General features: G+C 39.7%; 2 protein-coding genes and 1 pseudogene across 13 annotated transcripts in view; 1 reads left to right on the forward strand and 2 right to left on the reverse strand.

The window, feature by feature from the left end:
- Positions 1–7,647, reverse strand: part of NR2C1 (nuclear receptor subfamily 2 group C member 1) — a 41,560-nt gene extending 33,913 nt beyond the window's left edge. For 4 of the 9 annotated variants that reach the window (XM_036299152.1, XM_036299150.1, XM_036299151.1 and 1 more), the window contains exon 1: positions 7,508–7,645. The gene's annotated coding sequence lies outside the window, so the exon portion shown is untranslated. Of the gene's footprint in view, positions 1–5,835; positions 5,969–6,689; positions 7,062–7,507 lie in introns of those variants that run through there. The other 5 variants (XM_036299144.1, XM_036299147.1, XM_036299146.1 and 2 more) reach the window with 5 other exon arrangements.
- A 1,636-nt stretch (positions 7,648–9,283) lies between these two features.
- Positions 9,284–23,988, reverse strand: part of FGD6 (FYVE, RhoGEF and PH domain containing 6) — a 131,412-nt gene continuing 116,707 nt past the window's right edge. Inside the window, exons 18-22 of one of the 4 annotated variants that reach the window (XM_036298105.1) lie at positions 22,530–22,632; positions 20,461–20,585; positions 18,326–18,454; positions 15,882–16,030; positions 9,284–13,758 (exon numbers count right to left, since the gene is read on the reverse strand). In XM_036298105.1, coding sequence (XP_036153998.1) covers positions 13,722–13,758; positions 15,882–16,030; positions 18,326–18,454; positions 20,461–20,585; positions 22,530–22,632 — 543 coding nt within the window. In that variant the 3' untranslated portion in view covers positions 9,284–13,721. Of the gene's footprint in view, positions 13,759–15,881; positions 16,031–18,325; positions 18,455–20,460; positions 20,586–22,529; positions 22,633–23,988 lie in introns of those variants that run through there. The other 3 variants (XM_036298106.1, XR_004965884.1, XR_004965885.1) reach the window with 3 other exon arrangements.
- LOC118652175 lies at positions 16,888–17,020 on the forward strand (annotated as a pseudogene).

Genomic DNA, 23,988 nt, shown 5'->3' on the forward strand with positions numbered 1-23,988 from the left:
AAATCTTCAACTTTTGGGTTCTATATTTCTTAATAACTTCAATTTATCTCTCCTCTCACATTTTACTATAAGTAGCAAAGGGAAATCAGGCTGCATCTTCAACACTTTGCTTAGAAATCTCCTGAGATAAATATTTGAGCTTATCACTTACAAGTTCTACTTTACACAAAACACTAGAATACAACACAGCCAAGTTCTTTGCCACTTTATAACAAGGTTCCCTCCCTCCAGTTTCCAATAACATGTTCATTTTCATCTGAAATCTCATCAGAAGCAGCTTTAATGTATTTCTACCAACATTCTGTTTTGACACATGTATATATCTCTTAAGATATGTCTACCATGACAGCACCTTTTTCTATAGTTCTCTTCTTTCTGAACCCTCACCAGAATTGCCTCTGACATCTATATTTCTACCAACAATCTCATTAAGGCAAACCAGGTTTTTTCTAGCGTGCATCTTCAAAATTCTTCCCATTTCCCAGTTCCAAATTTTTAGATACGGATTATAACAGCACCCCACTTCCGAGTACTAAAAGGTTTACTGGAGTTGACATAACAAAGTAGCAGAGGCTGGGTGGTTTAAACAACAAAAAATGTATTTTCTCACAATTCTGGAGGCTAGAAGTCTGAGTCTGAGTTAGCAGTATTGGTTACTTGTGAGACCTATCTCCTTGCCTTGAAGATGTTCATTTTCTTTGTTTCTTCACATGGCTACCCTTTGGTTTATATCTGCGTTGTAATCTCTTCTTATAGGGACAACAATCAAATTGTAATAGGGGCCACCCTAACTGACCTAATTTTAACTCAATTACCTCTTTAAAGGCTACATTTGTAAATACAGTCCCATTTTGATGTACTGAAGTCAGAACTTCAATATATAAATTAGGGGTGGAGGGAGACAATTCAGTCCATAACACTTAGGCATAAATCTAGTAAAAAATGTGCAAGATGGATGTAAAGAAAGTTTTAAAATGCTACTTAGGCCAAAACCGGTTTGGCTCAGTGGATAGAGCGTCGGCCTGAAGACTGAAGGGTCCCAGGTTCGATTCCGGTCAAGGGCATGTACCTGGGTTGCGGGCACATCCCCGGTGGGAGATGTGCAGGAGGCAGCTGATCGATGCTTCTCTCTCATCGATGTTTCTAACTCTCTCTCTCTCTCCCTTCCTCTCTGTAAAAAATCAATAAAATATATTTAAAAAAAAATAAATAAAATGCTACTTAGAAAAAGGGAAAGCTATCTGGAAGAACATGTAAGAAAAGGTTAGAGTGACTACCTTCAAGGAGAACTGGAAATCTGGGAACAGGGATGGGACAAAGACTTACTTTTCACTGAGTAAGTTAGTTCCTTTACAATTTTAATTACTATGTGATGCACATGTGTGTGTATATGTATGCATGTATAGGTTCAGGCTTAATTGTATACTATGTCATTAGCAATGTTACAGGTAACAACGCTAATGGATTTTAATGTTAATATTGTTGGAAGAGTATTCTTGAGTACTGAATTCAGGGATATTCAGGTATTTTTTTTTTTCTGTTTAGGAAGAACAGAAAAATGCAATGGATTCATCACTTTTTGGAGTTACAAACTTCTTAGAGAATCTGAGATATGATAAAGCTACATATGCTCTTCAAAAAATATAAACATATTTATATTTGAGGAATTCTATTTTGTGACCCAACACAGCAATTTTCTACTTCTTGCTATATAAACCCTCTGCACTACTGCAGTTGTCTAGAGTCATTATGTCTTATGTTTTATAGGTCCATATAATCCAAACTATTTAGTAAAAGAATGCTCAGGTAAAGTTTACTGGAATACAGTGGGGCCTTGACTTACGAGTGTCCCGACTAACGAGTTTTTTGAGATACCAGCTCTCTCTCAGCAGATTTTTTGCATTTAGTTATAGAGTAATTTGAGTTAATGAGCTCCTTAACGAGCTCGGTCTAGGAAGGAATTAAACTCGTAAATTAAACTGTATTTACTTTAGTGATCATATCTCAATTTGTGTACCTCTGCCAGCATTTCTGTCTGGGAAAAAGTTGCCCCTCCAGCTCTCACTTGATGTCAGATACTTCAGTTTCTCCCCATATAGTCCCTGGTTGCTTTCAAGTGCTGCCCTAATGCTGGAGCTCAGAAAGAGCAAGTCCCAGTAAGTGTGCACAGGGCCTTTTGAGGAACTGCATGGGACCCCAGCCGCTCTCTGCCTCACTCAGCTACAATCCCTGCTGGTTTTTTTTTTTTTTTTTAAATATATTTTATTGATTTTTCACAGAGAGGAAGGGAGAGAGATAGAGAGCCAGAAACATCGATGAGAGAGAAACATCGATCAGCTGCCTCCTGCACATCCCCCACTGGGGATGTGCCTGCAACCCAGGTACATGCCCTTGACCGGAATCGAACCTGGGACCCTTGAGTCTGCAGGCCGACACTCTATCCACTGAGCCAAACCGGTTTTGGCTCCCTGCTGGTTTTTACAGGCAGAAGTTATGGGGATTTCTCTTCCCAACACTGGAACCCTGGGGTGGGAAGCCTGGTGTGGGGATGGGACCCCTTGATCCTCAGGGGGAACCTCTGCAGCTGAGATATTCCTCCGATTTTTACCCACCACACCTGGGTGTGCAACCAGTCCATTCTGCACCTCCACTCCTTCTACCAGTCTTTTTTTTTTTTTTTAATATATTTTTATTGATTTCAGGGAAGGAAAGGGAGAGACAGAAACATCAATGATGAGAGAGAATCATTGATCGGCTGCCTCCTGCACGCCCCTTACTGGGAATCGAGCCCGCAACCCAGGCATGTGTCCTCGGCTGGAATCGAACCTGGAACTCTTCAGTCTGCAGGCCAACGCTCTATCCACAGAGCCAAACCAGCTAGGGTTCCTTCTACCAGTCTTGATGTGGCTTCTTCTTTATATTCTTAGTTGTAGGACTTCTGTTCAGCTCAGTTTCAGGCGGTTCTGAATCATGGCTGTTCTGTAGTTTAGCTGTACTTTTGATATGGTTGTGGAGTATGAGAACACAGCATTTACCTACACTACCATCTTTACTGGAAGCCCACTCATTCATTCTAGAATTTTTTTTTCATTAGTACCTACTTCTCTTATTAAACTAACCAGGAATGTTATACATATTTAGATGTAAAAAGATCCACAAGATAATTAAAGTACATCATACAATCTTGTTTATTTCAAAAAAGCTTTCACCATTTACAAAAAGAATTAGATTATCTAAATTAATTACAAATCCTATCCAAACTTATTAACTTTTACTAAAATTCAGAAATTTCCACAGGACAGTTAATATTATTCACTTCAATAGACAAAATATTAGCAAGGGGGAAAATGATGAAAACTGGTAAAAATAATACAGGTATTTGGCATGAAAGTAGGTATCTATGAGAGTGCATTAGCTCAACTACTGCTAGTTTAAGCAAAAAAAAAAAAAAAAAAGCGGGGGGGGGGGGGGCGGACTGTGGAAACCACTGCTAGGACCACAACACAGCTGACCTTGGGAAAAACTGGAGCTAGGATTTCTTAGGCTGTCAGGAATCTTCCTATCTCAGCTACACCCTATGTGGCTTATTTCTGACTTTGTAGTAAAGCACCAGGAAAGGAAAAGTAGTCTTCTCAAATCCTAATTTTAAAATCTTGGTAATGGAGTCAGACTGGCCTAGCTTAGGCTGTGTGCCCACCTCTTGGATTAATCACTGTAGGAGGAGCAGGAAGAGAGAAAGGAAGGTTAAAATGATTGGCAGTTTGTGTGTTTTCGGAAGGCCTATTTACCAAAAGATGGGACTAGCACAGACTTGTCTACTGATATAATCACCATGAGCCAGGCAACCACTCTAATTTGTTTCTACTAATGAAACACAGAACTCTTCAACCAGAAGTACATTAAACACTACTACTAAGCTACTCAAATTTAATTCAGCAGTGACTGCAATTTTCTACTGTCAGTTGAAGAAATCCCAAGAAGAAGAAAAAAACTCTTATTCTTATGAGGTAACATATCAAGAGGTCTACTTTTGGCCACTTCCAAATCTAATTTCTTGCTTTGCGAGTTCTTTAAGTAAATGATAAATTTAGTTTTATAGCTATGTTGTTTTAAATAACCTCAAAAATTTCTAGAGAATTCACAAAACAAATTTTAATGAATTTTTTCAAGTATACCATAAATACACCAAAAACATTTTTGCTTTTCTTTTTTAGTTGGTAAAAATAGGCATAAGAAGTGAGGCAAGACAGCCTTGCAATCCTTAATATTAAAAACTTGAGGCCTACCTAGCAAGTTTGGCTCAGTGATTAGAGCGTCAGCCAGTGGACCAGAGGGTCTTGGGTTTGATTTCCCGTCAAGGGCATGTACCTCAGTTGCAGCTTCAATGCCCCGTGGGAGGCAACCAGTCAATGTGACTCTCTCACATCGGTGTTTCTCTGTTTCTCTCTCTTCCCACCCACCATTTCACTCTCTTTAAAAAAAAAAAAAATTAATGGAAACAATACCCTGGGTGAGGATTAAAAAACAAAACAAAAACTTGAGCCCTCACTAGTTTGGGTCAGTGGATAGAGCGCTGGCCTGCAGACTGAAGGGTCCCAGGTTCGATTCCGGTCAAGGACACATGCCTGGGTTGTGGGCTCAATCCCCAGTGGGGGGTGTGCAGGAGGCAGCTAATCCATGATTCTCTCACATCATTGATGTTTCTAGCTCTCTCTCCCTCCCCCTTCCTCTCTGAAACCAATAAAAATATATTAAACAAACAAAAACAAAAAACTTGAGGCCTAGAGTTTTAAGCTGTTATACTCGTTTATGAAACAGAAGATTATTAGGAGATACCAGAATTTTTTTAAAAAGTGTTTTTATTGATTTTAATATGTTTGTTTTTTGTTTTGTTTTGATTGACTTCAGAGAGAGGAAGAGAGAGGGAGAGATGGAAACATCAATGAGAGAAAATCACTGTTCGGCTGCCTCCTGCATGCCCCCTAATGGGAATAAAGCCCCAAACCCTGGCATTTGCCCTGACCAGGAATTGAACCTGTGACCTCAGTGCATGGAACTACACTCAAGGAACTGAGCCACACTGTCCAAGGCCAGAATGTTCTGGATGGGGAAGGTCTACTGACAATTTGAAAAGAATCAAGTATGTTTTGGGTTACCAGTCCAGATTTTACTCCCAGCTTTAAAGGAAAGCTAAAAAAATGAGGTGGCTAATGATGGGGGAGTCAGTAACGGGGAAAAGAGGTATATAGTATTAATTGTTTTCTAGAGAAAGTTAGATTCAAAAGGAATAATTATTCTTTTTTGTTTGGTTAATCCTCACCCGAGAATATTTTTTTCCATTGATTCTTTTCCTCACCAGAAAACACAAGTTCACATTCACTTACACCAGGGGTGGGGACCTTTTTTCTGCCAAGGGCCATACAAAATCATCAACTCAAAAGTTAGCCTACTATATTTGGTCAAATATTTAATTAACTCACCTTTAATGCCTTGGCAGAGCCAGACCAAATAATTTCTCGGGCTTTATACAGCCTGTGTGCCAGATGTTCCCCAGCCCTGATTTACACTATAAATGATGGTGTATGCTGAATTTCGAGGGATTCATAAAACTTCCTGTGGCCAGTCCTAGGCCTCAAGTTAAGAACCTTTTGGGTAAAATTTCAGCTACTGCCAGATTTGAGTTTCCTGAGTGTATATTCAATGTACCCAGCTTTATGTATATGAAAGGCCCCTAGAAGGCAAGAATCATCTTTATGTATATTTGAAGTCCCAAGAAGGCAAAAGTCATCTTTTTGTCCTTAACTCTGACAAATAGCAATATCCCCAGATGCTTACAGAACTGAACCACATCCCTTTTTTCCTACTTCAGAACTATCAGTGTCTCTTCAATGGTCAACGTATAAAGTTTCGGCCCTTCAGGTGTTTTTTTTTCTTCCGTATTTGCTAAGCCCCTGTAACATGCCAGGCACTGTGAATACAAAGGAGAGTGTTCTTTAGAGTCCGATTTCTTCTTCTCATTGCATCTGCTATCACTCTCCTAACCAACCATTCCAAACCCCTCCTCCCTCATTTAAATTCCACCTGGCCTTTCCCACTCCGTTCAAATGCTGTTGTTTTTTAAATGCAATCTTTCTAGGTCCAGCATTTATGGTGTATACTAAGGTTGTTAACTAGGATCCACAGAATTCTATTAACTTCTAATATTTTACTCTGAATTTTTATGCAAAGGTGCATTTTTCTGGAAGGTCAGTCCATGGCTTTCGTAAGATTTTGAGGTTGCAGAGGGTCCTATAATGCAAAAAACGGTAATTATACTATCAGTCTATGCTGCTGCTTTTGTCTTTTCTATTCCCCAAGGGTAGGAATGTCAGACTCTGTGTGTGCAAAAAGTATTTTGGGAATGTCTGCTGACTGATTTGTGTCTCCCTCAAACCTTTCCTAAAAGAAGACTTAAATACCCCCACAAGGAATGATGACATTCGTTATATCTGATCCACTTTTTTTTTAAAATAAGAACAGAGATACCTTTTAAATCTCCCCATTGCACATATAAGCAAAATTTAAAAACAATCCTCACATACCAATGAACCACACAGCATTGTTCAAAAACCTCAGTCTTAAAACAAAACAAACCCTCTGTCTTAGGTCTACCCACAACTTCAAAGGCACAAAAACCCATAAGGCCTTACTTTCAATTCATTTTGCTTTTCCATTTTTTTTTTTTTTCTTTTTCTTAAAACAGGCTGACCTACTTAGTGAAGGTTACGAGGCAACTTGGCGACATTTGCAATCCATCAAACGCTATCTGCAGAAGCGGGAGGCAGAGTTCCTTAACAAAAGAGCTACTGGAAACTTGGCCAAGCCCGGTGCAGGGAGCACCCTGGGCCGATCCATTTTCTTTCTCCAAAGATACGGGTCCGAGGGCAGCGACTACTCTCGCCCACTTGTTGAGAGAGGAGACCCTCCGTCCAAGCACGAGAATCAGCGAGGGGCCCCCAGCGAAGGGGGATCGGGGCTCGGCTCGGGCCCCTCGGGGCCAAGGCCGGCCTCCCCCGCGTCCCGCCGGCCACGGAAGCCCCCGGAGCGCGGCGCCCAGAGGCGGGGGAGCGGCGCCGGCGCCCCGACGGAAGCTTTCCCTGCAGTTGAAAGGTCAGAGGCGCCGCGGGAGGCGCCGCAGGAGAGGCTGCCGAGCCGCTCGCGGACTCCCTCCAGCGCCCCGCCGCCCGACCCCGCTCCGGGCTCCGGGCCCCGCGCCCCGGCCACGGCATCAGCCTCAGCCTTTCCGGAGCCCCGCGCGTTCGGCCCCGCCGCTCCGGCCGCTCTCCGCGCTCCAGCCCAACCCGAGCACCCCGCCGCCGAGCCGCTGACCGGGCCAGCCCGCCGGCAGTGGCGGGACTGGTGGTGGTGGTGGGGGGGTCGGTTAGTTGGGAGAAAGGGACACCGCCCCCGCCCCCACCCCACCCCTATCCCGGGCGCGGCCGCTTTCTCCGCACCCGGCGCTTCTTACCGGCTTCTCCGCCGAGCTGCGTCCGGCACCGGGCGTGGACCGGACGGTGCCGCTGCGACGGCTCCTGGGGGGCGCCGGGAGGAGGTGGCTTGGAGAAGGATGAGGGGGAGGGTAGAGGAAAGTGGGGGCAGGGAGCTTTCTGGGTTTGTGTATTTGGAGGGGGTCAGAGTTCGTGACCTCTCGGCTCCGCGGTGCGCGCTCCAGCCCGCGCCTGCGCGTGAGTGGTCTGGGGAACAGGCGAGAGGAGGGCGTGACGCTCCCTGGGAGGAGGGATGAAAGGACCCAGCCTCTCAAGACCGACTGCCCCCTAGCGGCGAGGAGGGAGAATGCCCCGCCATTGCTGCGCCTCGGGGGTCAAGGACTTAAAGACCCAAAGGCGGTCCTGAAAGGGTTTGAAACTGAAAAGATTTGAGTATTGAGATAACCTCATCAGTTTTAGGCAATTCTGTTTGTAATTTGGGGAAACTGGGCTCTGTTATAGGCTCTCTAACATTTATCAGAGGACTAACAAGTATGGGTAAATCCCAGTAAGACATTTAAAAGTCCCTTCGCCAAAACCGGTTTGGCTCAGTGGACAGAGCGTCAGCCTGCGGACTGAAAGGTCCCGGTTCGATTCTGATCAAGGGCATGTACCTTGGTTGCGGGCACATCCCCAGTAGGAGATGTGCAGGAGGCAGCTGATCGATGTTTCTCTCTCATCGATGTTTCTATCTCTCTCCCTTCCTCTCTGTAAAAAATCAATACAATAAATAAATAAATAAATAAATAAATAAATAAATAAATAAATAAAAGTCCCTTCAATAAAATGACAAACTGGGGTAGACTCCTGTGTAGTAAAGCAAAGTTTTACTTATCAGCTCTTGTAAGTAAATAGGTATAATTGCTAAATGGTGCATGGATATAATTACTTAGAATGTCAAATTCCTGAAGGCTTATTTTTGTCTGATTTGCTCAGGCGTGTATTCCCAAGCCTGTAGGACAGTGCCTGATGGCCAACCAAAAATTGGAAAGAGGTATTGATGGAACATGACATTCTGACAGTAACTGCCAGTGGCACAGAGATGTGGCAGGAAGAGCTGTCCTGTATGCAAAGTACTGTGTGATGGTTTGGATTTTAAGAGAAGGGGTCCTCAAAATTTCTTTAGTATTGACCAGCACTAGGAAAGCAGTCATGGATTCAGGCCAGAAACCCAAGTGAGGAAAACAAAGGTGCACTGGGAAGGAGAACATCTCTGTCATTTCCTGCTGGAACTAGGAGCCGGACACAGGACACAGAAAAGGGGCATGCAGCTCTATTTCTAACAAGTAGAAATATACTTTAGGCCGCATTCTCTAAAAGTTCCCCTTTTCCTTTGGCATCATTTGTTCTATTTGGTGGTTTTAAGGCAGCCCCTCCTCCCTCCACCCCCCAAATCCTTAAGATGGTCTCAAAAGTGGAAGTTAAGAAAGCATATTTACAATGAAGAAGGCAATCTGAGACCTTGTCTCTATTCTCAGTGCATAATATGAGCGCTTATAGTGATGCTTGTGGTTACCCCTTATCATCCAATTAATTCATATAAGTTACAGTAGGTTGACTTATTAAAATGTGGAAGTAGAAGCCATTTGGGAAACATCATTTGTGGGTAGAGAAGGGCATCCCCTAATTATGCTTCAGGAAAACAAGTCAATGTGATTCATCTTTAAATGTGACTCTTAAAAAAATTAAGGTCTAAAGAGAACGAAAGGGAAAATAAACAAAAAATAATAATATAAAAAATTACAATTTAAAACACATCACATCAAAAGTAGATAAATTTATTTTGTATAAATACATATTAACATTATTTACAATGCTAACATTTGATTTATAAAGGATTTACTAGTAGATCTCTGTGGACAATAAGATACAGACTATTATCACTTTAAGTAAAAAGTATTTATAGAAATTTGTAAGTCATTTAAAGAAACAATAGCATTTTAAGATTGGTTTTCAAGATGCTATGACCAACTTATATAAAAGAAAAGGCTGCCCCCTTTTAATCTCTCCCCACAGCAGAAAAAAGGAATTTGATACATTGAGGCGTTTTGAAAATTTACTGCCACCTTCATCTTAAAAAGAAAATACTACTAGAAATTACTTATCTCTTTTCTTAAAGGGGGAAAAAAGTTGTAGGAAAGATTTTCTCTTAGAAAATAACTTTAAAAGTGGCATAAGCTCCTGAATGATATTTGTGTATTGGGGATACTAAAAAAAGGGGGGGATCCATTTGAAGTAATTTATCAAACAAACACTGAATATCCAACAATTATAGGCACTCTGCCAGATGCTGAGGGGGAATCTCAAAAGAATAAGATGCAGTTGCTGGTCTCCAGGACAGAATGTGATAAGTACCATAAGAAAGTCTGTTTATGAGCTAAAGTCTATGGGAATATAGAGGAAGGGAAAACTAGATCTAGCCGGAAGAAACAGGAGAGAAGTAGGGAAGAGAAGGACGAGGGATCAACTTCAGAGAAGTCTTGGATAAATAGGCAGAAATGGGGGTGGAAGAGAGGGTGAGAAAACAAACTGGACAGAGGAAGGTTGGGTTGGGATTAGCTGGAGTGCATGATACCTGGGGAAAAGTGTTCCATGCCAAGCCACTGGGAAGCCAACGGAAGTGGAAGAGCAGGATGAAAGCAGAGCTATGCTTTAGAAGATGGCTCTGGAAGTGTTTAAAGTGGGACGGTGCAAGGAAGGCATTGAAATCAGAAGAAGAGTTATTCCAGTCATTGGAAAGAAGTAACAAGGGTCTGTGCAACAACAGAAGGGCAATGAAGATGGAAAGGATACAAGAGCAATTGCAGAGGGCCCTGTTGAGACTCAGAGTCAGATTCTGGAGAGTACAACGCTGTTTTTTCATCACAGAAGAAAATAAACAGATTAAAAGAAAAGTGAGTTTTAGTGATGTAAAGTTTAAAATGCTTAAGGACTCGTGTGTCAGTGTCCAAGTGGTAGTTGCAAATGTGGCCTTGCAGGATGGTGGAATGTGTAGGTCTAAGAAATGAGTTGTAATGTAGGCATTTGGAGAGCTGTGCTTGAGATGTAGATGACAAGAATCATGTCCTTTGTAGAAGAAACAAATATTAAAACAATATTTAATAAATATTATCTCTTAAAAGACAGAAAGAAGGTAGGTATTTTGTGAGAAATTGAGACATTAGACATAGCATCTGCCTTCCAGGAGTGTATAGTACAGTAAGAGAAATAGGACTTACTTCTGGAAATCTCAGTGATTATATCTGACTACACTGCCTCTCAGACTTCAAAAACAGTACAGTGAAAGCACATTCCAGGACATATCAACATATGCTGTGATGACATTTACATTTTAACTAAATTACTTTATACCTGGCTTTCCCTATTTCCCTGGATATATTCTACCAATCAAATATAAAATACACATTTGGCTAACAAAACTACACTTTAAAGTTGTCTTCTTCACTTGTTTCATCACATCTTTATATTAAACAAAGGTTGCTCTGATGATCTCATTTTTAAGAAATGCTATTACATACACAAAGAATCAAGCATTTGATTGAGGAAAGAATTAAGTGTCTTGGGCAAAGGACTCTAGCACACTGGATACATTAGGGAACGGGGTGGGGGTGGGGGCGGGGAAGGTTGCAGAGAGGTCCCAAAATGTGGGATGATCCCAAAAATAACCATTCTCATTTTCCTAGGACTCTGGTGGGTCCTCTACATTTACAGATGCCACTGGCTGGGGACACACCCTAAGAATGCAACCATCCCCTGGTTTAAACTGCCATCTCTTGTCTAAGTTACTTCAGAATCCCTTTGGCTTAACTTTATAACTGCTCTTCTTTCTCCTCCTCATGAATAAAAGGAGTTACTTGAAAAGATTTGATGGAAGCACATGTATCAGTATAATAAATACAGTGTTCTTGGGATCTAGGTACTATTTATACTTTCTCCTCATTTATAGGATGTACCCAATATATCATTCCCACCCCCTTAAAATGTTAGCTATCAAGAGATATTTTCAAAGTAGCTTTACAACAAAACGTATATAATTAGGTTTTTCGGTTGACATTGAATTAGCCAGTTTAAATAAATAATTGATCAGCTTTAGTAAGTTATGAGGATTGATAAGGGGGAAAGGGAATATAAAACTATTCCACATTTAAGACATCTTTATGGGGTTTGGGGTTGTAATCTGGTAGCTTCCTCAAGAGGCTGTATTTTATATTTTGCAAAACCCTCCATGGGGCTAAGCCAATAGCTAGTATAATCATACATGAGTTTCACGTGTAATTAGAAGAATCACTAGAAGTTTGTGCAATGTTTCTTCTATTTAGATTTATAACTGGTTCTTGATTCAGCCAACTGTTGAAAGCTAGAATAGCCTGCCTGATATTTTCTAAGATTCTGAGGTTTAAACCAAACCTGTAGTCAGAAGGTTGAGAGCTTAAGAGGAGGGGGAAGAACTCTAAATAACTTACTGTTTTGTGAAGTGCTAAGCCCAATGATGCAGAAGGAAATACTTTATAAAGTATAACCTTGGTCTCCAAAAAGGTTATACTAAAAAGTGCAGGGATTTTTAACATGGAAGCCCAATTCATGCTATCTTGATTAAAATTAATGAGCTGCAAAGACTATTAGTTTACCCACAGTAGCAGGACAGGAGAGGTAGCATGTGAGGATTGTGTGTGAGATGGCAACAACGTTTAAAATGATTCCACAGCAAGCAAAAGCCAGAAAAAAAGGACAGCCAACTCTACATTTAACAGGGACTCTGGTGCTGCAACAAAAAACATTCAAGAGGCCTCAGAAAGGCACTTGAATTCTCTTGGCAATCATAAATATCACAGTGAATCAGGAAATCCCTTATGCAAAAGAAAGGAAAATTCTTGTGTTGGTTAATGAAATATTCAATGAATAATTTTGCCTTTTAGGATAATTTACATATAATTTAAGCTCAGTCAATAAATCTTCCTATGAACATCAGGAATGGCTTTAATCAGTGTTCATTTTTCTTCTGTGAACCAATTTTATTTACAAAGTAGTTCCTATGTTAAACAATAAGTGCACCAGAATTATGAATATAAATCTTTCCTACTGAGGTGCACTGATAGTTGGTTAAAGAAATAACGGACTTTTAAAAAATTTACCAGGGAGGACCTAACACAAACTGGTAGTAAAAAACTCTTTTTCAAAAAAGAATACTATACAATTTCAATTAATACTGGCTTAAAATTTGTGCTTTTTTGATACGATAATTCCAGTTCATTTTTAAAAGCACAAAGGAAATGTAACATTCTTTTTAGATACAAATACCACTATTGACTTGGGCTCAGAACACTTACAGTAACAAGGGACACTATGTAATATAATGCTTGCCATATTTTACATTTAAAAAAAAAAACAATACACTTATATTTGTGTAGAACTGGTAGCTTTAAAAAAAGTTTAGACTGAATTAATGTAAAGTCTATAGATTTAATTTGTGTTCCTCTACAAATGAAAACATCTTATTTCCTACGTATATTCGGTTAAATAAAAATCCAGACTCTTCCCCTCTGCTATAATTCCTTTATGATGTAACATTATCTCATGCCAAAAGAGGTGCATCATAGTAGAAATGCTTGGGAAAATTTATTAGAATTTCATTTCACAGTTACGGAGGTAGAAGTTGGCCATGTGTTTTCCCATTAAAGATAAAAATTCATCTTAGTTTACTGACTTAAAGATACACATTTCTTGTCATAAGCGGTTTTCTAATCATAATTTCTAAACCAAACATTGCATGAAACTTGCTCCTTGATGTGTGTTTTTTCATTTACAAAGACTTACCACTAGTGAGAACATTATTACAATGTAACACTGTAAAACACATTGAGAAAACAGTGTGGACTATGTCACAAACAGTTAATACAGCATACAGTATTAAGATACATTTTCTAATTTCTAAAGAAAAGGTACTTTAGAATTCAGTGTGAATTTCAGAAGTAATTCTGACTTAAGTAAACATCAAAATTTTAATAAATAACATACATGGAAAAAACAAACATTTAAAAAAATTATACCTAACAAAATAATTTTTTATATTTGATGAAAATTTTGGTTACATTTATCTTGGCAGTGTTCATTTGTATTAAATTTTTATACTGTATTTACTCCATTCTGATGAAATTCCACCCTTTTGAAATCACAGAAGAGATGAGACCAATACTGCTATAATATTGTGCCTTCCTGAAATGCTTCTATCCACCTATTAATAAGAGAAATTGGTTAGATTCATAAAATGCAATTATCTGATATGTGTTAATGTTAACACCGATAATAGCTGTGCCTATGAATCTGTTACCCTAACAATGTATTTAAGATCTTTCCTATAGCAAACTAGAATTCTATAAGTATGGAAGTATCCTTTATTTGATAATTTGGCCAAAAATTTGGACTGAAAAGTGCATCTCTTATTTCTACGAGGCAGGAGGAAGGACCCATTTCATGTGAAAGTTCTATGAAGTCCTGGTGACCCTATTTAATTGGTTTTGGAAGTAGCTATATCTTTAAAGGACTTTATTTCAACCCCCTTTCTGCTTTTAGAAACACAAGCTCTGTCCCTGTCTCCTTCTCCCTTAACCAGAGATTCCTTAAACATCCATAGTCTAGACCTGCTCTAAAATTTTCAATGAAAGGGAATCTAACATCTAGTCTGATCAAAAATTTGTATGCAATAGAAAAATATTTCACAGTTTCACAGAACTTTTCAAAATCCTTTAGTCTCAAAGTTTTGACAATACACATAGTGGCAATTATTCAGACACTTGGAGGTAGTGTCTTTGTGCCTCCCTAGTAGTATAACTGCTTCTGAACTTACTAGGAACATTTTAAATCACTCAGTTTAAATAGTAAAGCAGTATATGACAGATTTAGCTCAAATTTCAAGGATAGAATTTTCAAAATTTTAAATTTTAAATGCAAATGGCATATCTTATACCATAACAAAGGCTTTTTAAAAAGCCAAAAGTTTCCATTGAAGTTAACATACTTTACTATTCTGTAATGTGCAAAAAAGCAACCCATTTGATATTAATACCCTCAAAGAGAAACTCATATTTTAGCCTGTATTAATTCTAAATTACAAGTAAGCTGGTTCTCTTCACCTAACTAAGTTCAATTCTGTCTTGAAATGATTTCTTTTTTTTTTAAATTATTTTTTCTCCTCATCACCATTTACCCTCCTACATCTTCTTCCACTTCCATCCCCAAATTGATAAAGTGATTTCTTTATCAATTTAAAGACATGAGCAAAAGATATATATTCAAAAGCAATAATTATCAGTTTTGTGATGAATATAAATTAAAATGATGAGAAATATCTAACAGAATATTGGGGCAATAACTATTACTAAGAAATTTTTCAAGAAAAAAGATAGCTAAAACATAATTTTAAAACATTCTTCAGTACACAAAAGGAATTATTTGAAGTAGCAGCTATATACAGCTAAATATCCTAACATTGGCAGGGGTTAGGATGGGGGGAGGGAGTATTTGTACCACTGTACCTGATTAATTTCCAGGAACATATGTAATCCTGGTACATTAATTCTTACTGCCTTAAAAATGAAAAGCCTTGTTTACTTAAAGCATTCTTAGTTGCATGCACTTTTTGAGTTTATTCAGAAAAGATTAGTATCTTTTAGTGAAAAAAAAAAATGTGTCTTTTGTGAGACCAAAATAAAAAACAAATGAAAGAGGTGAACTGTTTGTTCAGAAAGGGCCTTGATTTCACGAGATATACTTCTCTATATCAAGCAACCTCATGACATCTAAATATTCTTGGAATTTTGAAGAGACTGTCTTTACTATCTAAAATGATATCTATCTCAAAAAATTTTTAAAAAATGATATCTAATTCCTTCTACTCAGTCACTGGGAACAGCATGGGAGCCTCTTAATGTGTTTGACCTTTCCCCCAAAGAAGTTAGCAAGCAGCTGTTTAAACTCCTGCAGTTCCCCGGCACAATGGAATCATTGGACTGCCAAATCCTGGAATGTTTCAAGAGAAGATTCTTACCCTCACTGAAGGAGAGGTCAAATACCTCAGCATCCCTTCCTCTCAGCAGAGCAGCATCATGCTGCTTCCTCAGAGGTCATGCATACACAAATATTTTGGACAGAACTACCTATTTTCTTTCCCCCTCTGTCTCCTGAAAATATTCGAGGTACTCTAGCCTGTCTTTAGAAACAATGCTAAAGAGTTTGAATAATATCTTAAACATTTCTTATTTGGATCCTGACTTAAATTCTTAGTTGTCCCTAAAGTAGGTTATCTTACAATAGCTCACACTTCCATGCATAAAAGGAAAATATGTCTAAATTACTTACTTCTGAGCTGAGTGAGCATCATCTGCTTTGAATACATAAAATACCATGTTTTTATGCAGTAAATGAAATACCCTGGACTCTGAATTCTCATCTTTGACTTCAGTGACAGTGAATCCTAATAAAGGTTGACTCTCCATAGCTGCCACATCCTAAATTAAAAAGACATGGAGGGTAATGGGTTTTAAAATTTAAATAAAATTCAGATTTGCGAACTCTTGCTATATATATATATATATATATATATATATATATATGGCTCTCATTTCATTTCATATCCTATTTAATAAAAATCGACCGAACAGCGGCAGGAGCTGCCCCGGTGGTCAGTGCACTCCCCCAGGGGAAGCGCCGCTCAGCCAGAAGCCAGGATCACAACTGGCTTGCTGACTGGCTAGCAAGCGCAGCAGCGGTGGCGGGCGCCTCTCTCGCCTGCACTGCAGGTAAGGAGCAGGGGTCCTGGACTGCAAGAGCCCCGGACTGTGAGAGGGATGTCTGCCTGCTAGCTTAGGCCCAATAACCCTAGGGATCAGGCCTAAGCCGGCAGGCGGACATCCCCTGAGGGGTCCCAGACTGCAAGAGGGCATAGGCTGGGCTTAGGGGACCCCCCCACCAGTGCACAAATCTCGTGCACTGGGCCTCTAGTACACATATATAAAACAATAATAACTCTAGCAACTTACCCAGTTTTCATTTATTCAACAATATTTACTGAGCCACACCCCCTCCCTTTCCAGGAGCCAGATACTGTGCTAGATAGACAGTTTTCAATATGTTCACATGCATTGTTTTTCACATATTTCCCTACAGCCACAGGAGTTAGGTAATTATATTACTTTGATTTTGTGGATGCAGGAAACATAGCTCAGAAGGGCAAGTGATTTACGCCAGGCCCACTAAGGAAAAGCTTGGGCCTTAGAGCAGAGGTTTTCATAGATGTTGGAACATATGGTGATCAGATAGGAGAAAAAGGCAGTATTAAAGCAAACTGTCAGAAATTGCTTATATAAAGACTATACTTTCAGGGATCATTTCTATAGTTCGTGTCTAGAGAAGTTTCTCTGAACGTGTAGAGCAACCAGAAATTGCTTATAACCCAAAGGAAGTTTAGATTATCTATGCTGATGCCTGATCAATGCAATCTGGGGACAGTCAAGGGATGCCATCCAGCAGAGCTTGGCAGAAAGGATAAACACCTCTGCCTTCAGTGAAGTAGTCACATGACACCAAAAAAACTTACATTTTAATACTATGGAAAATTCCTAATACTTTTGAATAAGAGCTCTCAAGACAAAAACAAAGACACCGTTTACATTAGAAATAACAACATGCCCTGGCCAGGTGGCTCAGTTGGTTGGAGTATCGTCTTCTACACTTAGGTTGCAGGTTCAATCCCCAGTTCAGGATGCAAATGGGAGGCAACTTATTGATGTTTCTCTCTCACATTCATGTCTCTGTCTCTGTCTCTCTCCCTTCCTCTCTAAAATCAATAATATATATATATCTACCTATCTATATAAAAGTCCAAGCGACTGTTACGACTGAACAACCAGAAGACCAGAATGACTGGTTGACCAGTCACTATGATGCACACTGACCACCAGAGGGCAGACACTCAACACAGGAGCTGTCCCCTGGTGGTCAGTGCGTTCCCACAGCCAACATCCCATGGTCCCTCCCCCCTGGCTGGTCCCTACCCCTGGCAGGCTGGCCCTGATCCACCCTGATCACGCCGGCCAACCTCCCATAGTCCCTCCCCCTGGCCAGCGGGCCCCAATCGGCCCAGCCCCGATCAAGACTGGGTCAGATGGCCCTGATCGGCCCTGATCGCCAGCCAGGCCTAGGAACCCCACTTGTGCACGAAAAGTAAATATATATACTAGAGGCCGAAACCAGCTCTCCGACATCCCCCGAGGGGTCCCGGATGGTGAGAGAACACAGGCCAAGCTGAGGGACCCCACCGGTGCACAATCCGGGCCGGGGAGGGACGCAGGAGGTTGGCCAGCTGGGGAGGGACCAAGTGAAGGCTCCAGGGCGTGTCTGGCCTGTCTTGCTCAGTCCTGATCGGCCAGACCCCAGCAACAAGCTAACCTACCAGTCGGAGCGTCTGCCCCCTGGTGGTCAGTGCATATCATAGTAAGTGGTTGAGCGGCCTTAGCATATCATTAGCATATTATGCTTTGGCTGAATGGCCGATCGGATGACTGGACACTTAGCATATTAGGCTTTTATTATATAGGATATACACACACACACACACACACACACACACATATATCTATCTCCTTGGTGAAGATTATAACAAAATTAAGGTAACAACATCTCCCCCTCCAGAAGCAAAGCAAAACAAGTAACATAAAACAGATTAAACAAATACTGTAACTATTTCCAGTTGGCATTATAAAACACGATACCCAAATTACACATATTTAGATTTCAGATCTTACCTCACTTGCAGCATATGTATATAGCACTTTATTTTTTATGACAAACCAAAAGTGTTTCCAAGGTTTTTTATGGCCCTTTGACCTGTACAAATAGCCACTCATGGAAGAATCTTCTGTATTTGCTGATACCTAGATAAGCAAATCCCATATACAGTTATATGGTGTTCAAACAAAAAATTTAAAATAATAAAATAGCTTTTGATCATTGGTTCTGAAAGCAATAACCATAATAATAATATTTCAAAATTAAAGTTTATTTTCAAAGTCTGCTATTCTCCACTGATAATGAATTACCACATGCATAAAAAAACCTTTTAGAAGCAGTCCTAGAATTCTACCTGGTTTGTATGTATGTTTTTCTTTGCAGGTTTGTCTGTTTTTTCTGGTTTCCAGAAGAAAAATAATTCCAAAGGTCAAAAAGCCTTTTTTAAAACTGCATTTTGGGGCCTGTGTATGTTGTTTATTGCTTTTCTTATTCTGGTAATCAGAGAAAATTACTTAAAACTTAAACTCTGTCCCTGAAATAACTAAAAATTTGTACCAACAGAAAAGTAAATAGAGAATTCTATTAATGGTGATTTTAAGGATCAGTTTCTACTCCCCAAATTTTGGTCTGGAAGAAAAGAAGTCTGTTTTGCTTCATAAAAGGTTGAAAATGTTTTAATCTCTAGACAAAATATAGTAAGCTTTTATAGTGATTATAATTTGGCAGTTGAGACTTTTCTATCTTTTTTTAACACAGGAACAATAGCCAAGTTTACGAATTGCCTAATTAGTGGTGTGGTGCACAGACCCTGAAGTGACTCCCCATGACCCCTGCCTCTGAAAATCACACTGTTGCACATTCTCCTCCCCTTACATGTGGGCAGGACCTGGGACTTGCTCCTCACCCACAGTATAGGGTGAAGCTGATGGGATGTCACTCCCCTGATTATGACATTATATTAGACTCAATCTTACTAGTAGACAGCTCTGTCTCCCATTCTGGCTTTGAAGAAACAGGCAACCATGGTGGGAGGCCCGTGTGGCAAGGAGTTGAGGACAACCTCTAGGAAAAGCAAATAAGAAGCCAAGGCCCTCAGTCTTTCAACTGCAAGGAAATGAATTCTGCCAACAGCCTGAGTGAGGATGGAAGTAAACCTTCCCTAGTCCGTCAACAATAGCCAACACTATGGTTGTGGCCCTAGAGGGATCCCAGCTAAGCTATGCCTGGGCTCTTGAGATAATAAATGTGTGATGTTTTCACACAGTAACTAAGCAAGAGAATAAAATTTAAAACTCTACTGGCCACAAAACTAGCATAGGTGGAACCAATTAATAAACTAATTAAAGGGGGAGTGGCCAGAAAGGCGGTGCTTCTGATCGCTGGCACTGGCTGACTGAACACTTGAATTTGAGGAACTGGGATTGGATACCAGTGATGCTTGTGGATTATGCCACTGCCAGGTCTAACTGTACTAGTATATGCTATTATCACCTTTTAAATATTTCTTTTAAGCTTAAAGGAATGACAACCTATTATTAGTGATTATCAGCTGTATATAACTAACCAATGCCTACAAATATTCTGCATATTCTTCCCTCTAGTTAGGGGTCTCCTCAAAGTAATATTAAAAATTCATGCTCTAGCCGGTTTGGCTCAGTGGATCGAGCATCGGCCTGCAGACTGAAAGGTCCTGGGTTTGATTCCGGTCAAGGGCACATGCCCAGGTTGCAGGCTCCATCCCCAGTAGGGGGCATGCAGGAGGCAGTCAATCAATGATTCTCTCTTATCATTGATGTTTCTATCTCTCTCTACCTCTCCCTTCCTCTCTGAAATCAATAAAAATATATTAAAAATAAAAAATGAGAACGAACTATTTAAAAATAATTGACATGCACCCAAGTTATCTTTACTTTCTATCACTGCTATAAAATATTCTGCAAACTTTTTGACAGCCATTTTCTAAATGACTCAGGTCATATGGGAGACTAAGCAAGATAGTGAGGCATCAGCCACATCTCATCACCAGTATTAAAATGCATGTCTTAATAGTTGTGGGAAATGACATCTTCCTTTATGAATGAGAAACAGTCTATTATGTGTATGAATAATTCAGCCTCTATCAGGTTGCAAGTTTAATGGAGACACTTACTTCTTTGAGAGCCGCTGGGATTTTTTTCTGTTTCCTCCCTGATGGAATACTCTGTAAGACTGATGATAAGGCACTTGAAGATTTGTGATTTCCGGGAGATCCAATCTTAGGAGAGTGCTGGTGATCTAAAAGAAACAAGCACACTTATACACCAGTGGTAACCATTCTGCAATTCAATTTAATTCAGATCAATAAACATTATTGCATAAAATTTCCGTGGAAGAATACTTAAGAAACTGGTGGTACTGACGGCCCTGGCAACAGAAGATAGATGGCCAGAAGATGAGTGGGAGGAAGGCTTTCCACTGTCTATGATTTTATACTTTTTCAACACTAAACCATGTGAAAGGATTGCGCTTTTGTGCCTTTAGAATTGTGGAACATGTCATTGTACTACCAACTTAAAAACATTTTTTAAAACACTTCACTCCTGACTTGAAAAAAACAAATCTAACTTCATTTAGTATCTAGATACATGACCAAATAATATTACAATGAACCAAATAATATTACAATGAAAAGGGGCTACAAGCCCAGCCGGCATGGCTCAGTGGTTGAGCATTGACCTATGAACCAGGAGGTCACGGGTCGATTCCTAGTCAGGGCATATGTCCAGGTTGCAGGCTCGATCCTGAGTGTGGGCTTGCAGGAAGCAGTCAATCAGTGATTCTCTCTCATCATTGATGTTTCTATTTCTCTCTCCCTCTCCCTTCCTCTCTCAAATCAATGAAAACATTTAAAAAATAATTTAAAAAAATAAAAGGGGCTACGAGACAAGATGAGCAAGCAATTAATTTTGACTGCACAGGTTCAGGAAAAGCTGAGAAGAGGATGAGATGGTTGAGTTGGTATACCTAAGTTTGCCAAGCAAAGAAGAGGAGGAGGAATGCTTTATGAAGAGAGGTCAGCATAAGCAAAAAACAGAGAGAGATGAAATCAGATCATCTACTTGGAGAATACTATGAGGCTGGAAATAAAAGGCTGGTTCTAAGGAACCTGGACTGCTGCTATTTAGGCAGTGGGAAATGAAAGACCTTTTAGGCTGGAGAGTGACATGAGCAGACTGAACTGGGAAAAATAAATCTGGCAGTGGAAAGGAAGACGGATTTGTAGCAAGAAAATCTGTTTGGAAATTACTGCAGTAGTCCAGATGAAAGATAATGAAGGCCTTTTTATGAGATGAAGAAATCAAGAGAAAGACAAAGATAAACTTGACAAGATTTACTGACCAAATGAGTCTTAATGATGGGGGAGAAAGGTTCAAAAGAATTTATTTTGAATGGTTCCAGCCAATACTATATACCCAGAGAGAGCACATGGAGGAACACATGGCAAGGGAATAATTAGATGGATATGTCTTCTTGTACACAGACAAATCACATGTCATCTAGTTTCATTCAATTATTCTCATATGCTGATGAAACGCTGCTCTTCATGAAAATGAAAGATAATCTTTTAAAAATTTAGAGCCTAAATGTTTCAGGAATTTAAAGGTCTCTTCCTAAAACATAGACCTGAACAGTCCTGCTTAACTGCAGGGATGAATTACCTGGGAATGAGTAGGCAGACATGATATATCATTTCATATTTAGTGAAAAGCTACACATTTATATGTACAATAACACCTCACTAAATCAATCCAAGTGATTAAAATTAGGCTATCAAAGTGACACCAGGTATACTTCCATAAAGAATTACTTTACAGATATATAAAAATGATTTGTAATGAGCACAGTTGTGAAACTAGAAACTTCAAAATTACTTGAGAGTTAAAGTGCCCTTGTAACTGTTTTAAGCATTTCATCCTATAATTACATTTCTACAATTAGTATTCTAAGCAAAACTGTGATTAGAGTAAGAATAAACTTCAGTCCAACCTCTCTTGAAAATATTACTAAATATGAGTTAAGAGAGCTTAACTAAGGAAAGCAAAATACTCAATATTTTGAGATGAGTATCACCAAATCATATTGCTAATGTGATTCTTCTAAGATGATTCTTTCAGAAGGCCGTTTGAAAGCATCTGGGAATTAAAGGAACTTGGGGTTAAGTCTTTACTTATATATTACCTAATTTCTGCAGTTCTTGAAAACAATATTCACATACTCTTGCTGGTTGATTTTTCAGGTAATCTAAGCCACACTTATTTGATGAACAAGCTTGGCACACAATCTGAAAACACATTGGAATTATTTAATTTAGAATAATCTTTGTATCCAAACTATCTGGTATGTTACAATTTATAGTGCTGCCTACTTTTCAAAACCATTTTTACCACCAGTCATTGATTCTCAATACAATTCTATGGACTTCAGGCATGCAATGAACTCACACACAATACCACACTGGAAGATACAGAGGCCTCAGATGATTATTGAGTGTTTACTACAAAAAAAAATAATATACTAAAGAGTTAATGTGTGCAAAATGTTTGAACAGCACCTGATGCACAGTAAGTCCTGTGTTAGCTGTATTATCTTCATTATCATTGCTGTCATTGTTATCATTACTGATATAACCATGACCACCTCTGACCATCTCTCCCACTGTCTGCCCCTATATTAAATGCTCTCTAAATAAGACCTCATTTAACCTTTACAATTACTCGTTGATGTCATTGTTACTGTGCTCTAATAAACTAATTACTAGTTTACTAATGAGGTCATGAAGACTTAGAAACATCATTTGTGATAATTTCAATGCTGAAAGTTCCCCCTATAAATTCAGCAGGTCCTTGAATAATGTCATCTCATTATAACATTTATGTGACCATACAGGAACTTAATTCTGGCTTATATCATTTAGCTTCCAGTAAAACTGGTCTCATTGTTAAGTCCTTGCACTTACTGGTAAAGTCACAGAACCTATCAAGATGTTAAGTGAGGACTTACTATAATTAGTATCCAGATAAATGTAGTTTAAGTAATTATCTATAGAGTAGAGGCCCGGTGCATGGATTTGTGCACAGGTGGGGTTCCTCAGCCTGGCCTCCGAGGATCAGGCTGAAACCGGCTCTCTGACATCCCCTGAGGGGTCCCAGATTGTGAGAGGGCAGTTCTCAGGTGATGCACCCTTGAATCGGGCTCCTTCCTCTCTGGTTCTGGGTGCGTCACCTGAAAACCACAGCTGCCAAGTCACTGCAGCTTGGCAGCTCCTGAGTTGAGTGTCTGCCTCCTGGTGGTCATTGCTTGTCATAGCTACCGGTCAGATGGTCACTTAGGCTTATACGCACACACACACACACACACACACACACACACACACACACACACGAGGGTCTATTTAATTGTGAATTTGTAAGTTTTTTTTAAATGAAAATTGTCTATTACTGGCATGCTAAAGTAACCTTGAGGTAGGAGGGAATAAGTTCCCTAACAAGACTGCCCCATGCCTAAATATTTAGAGAAAATACCACCTGTGATTCAGTATATTTTTTTCTCTCCTACACAGGTTTACAAGGGGACATATGCTTCCTCACTATATACAGTCTGGAGCTATTAAAAATCACACTGGAAATGGGTGTTATCC

Source organism: Myotis myotis, unplaced genomic scaffold (assembly GCF_014108235.1).
Source record: "Myotis myotis isolate mMyoMyo1 unplaced genomic scaffold, mMyoMyo1.p scaffold_m19_p_3, whole genome shotgun sequence".
NCBI lineage: Eukaryota > Metazoa > Chordata > Mammalia > Chiroptera > Vespertilionidae > Myotis > Myotis myotis.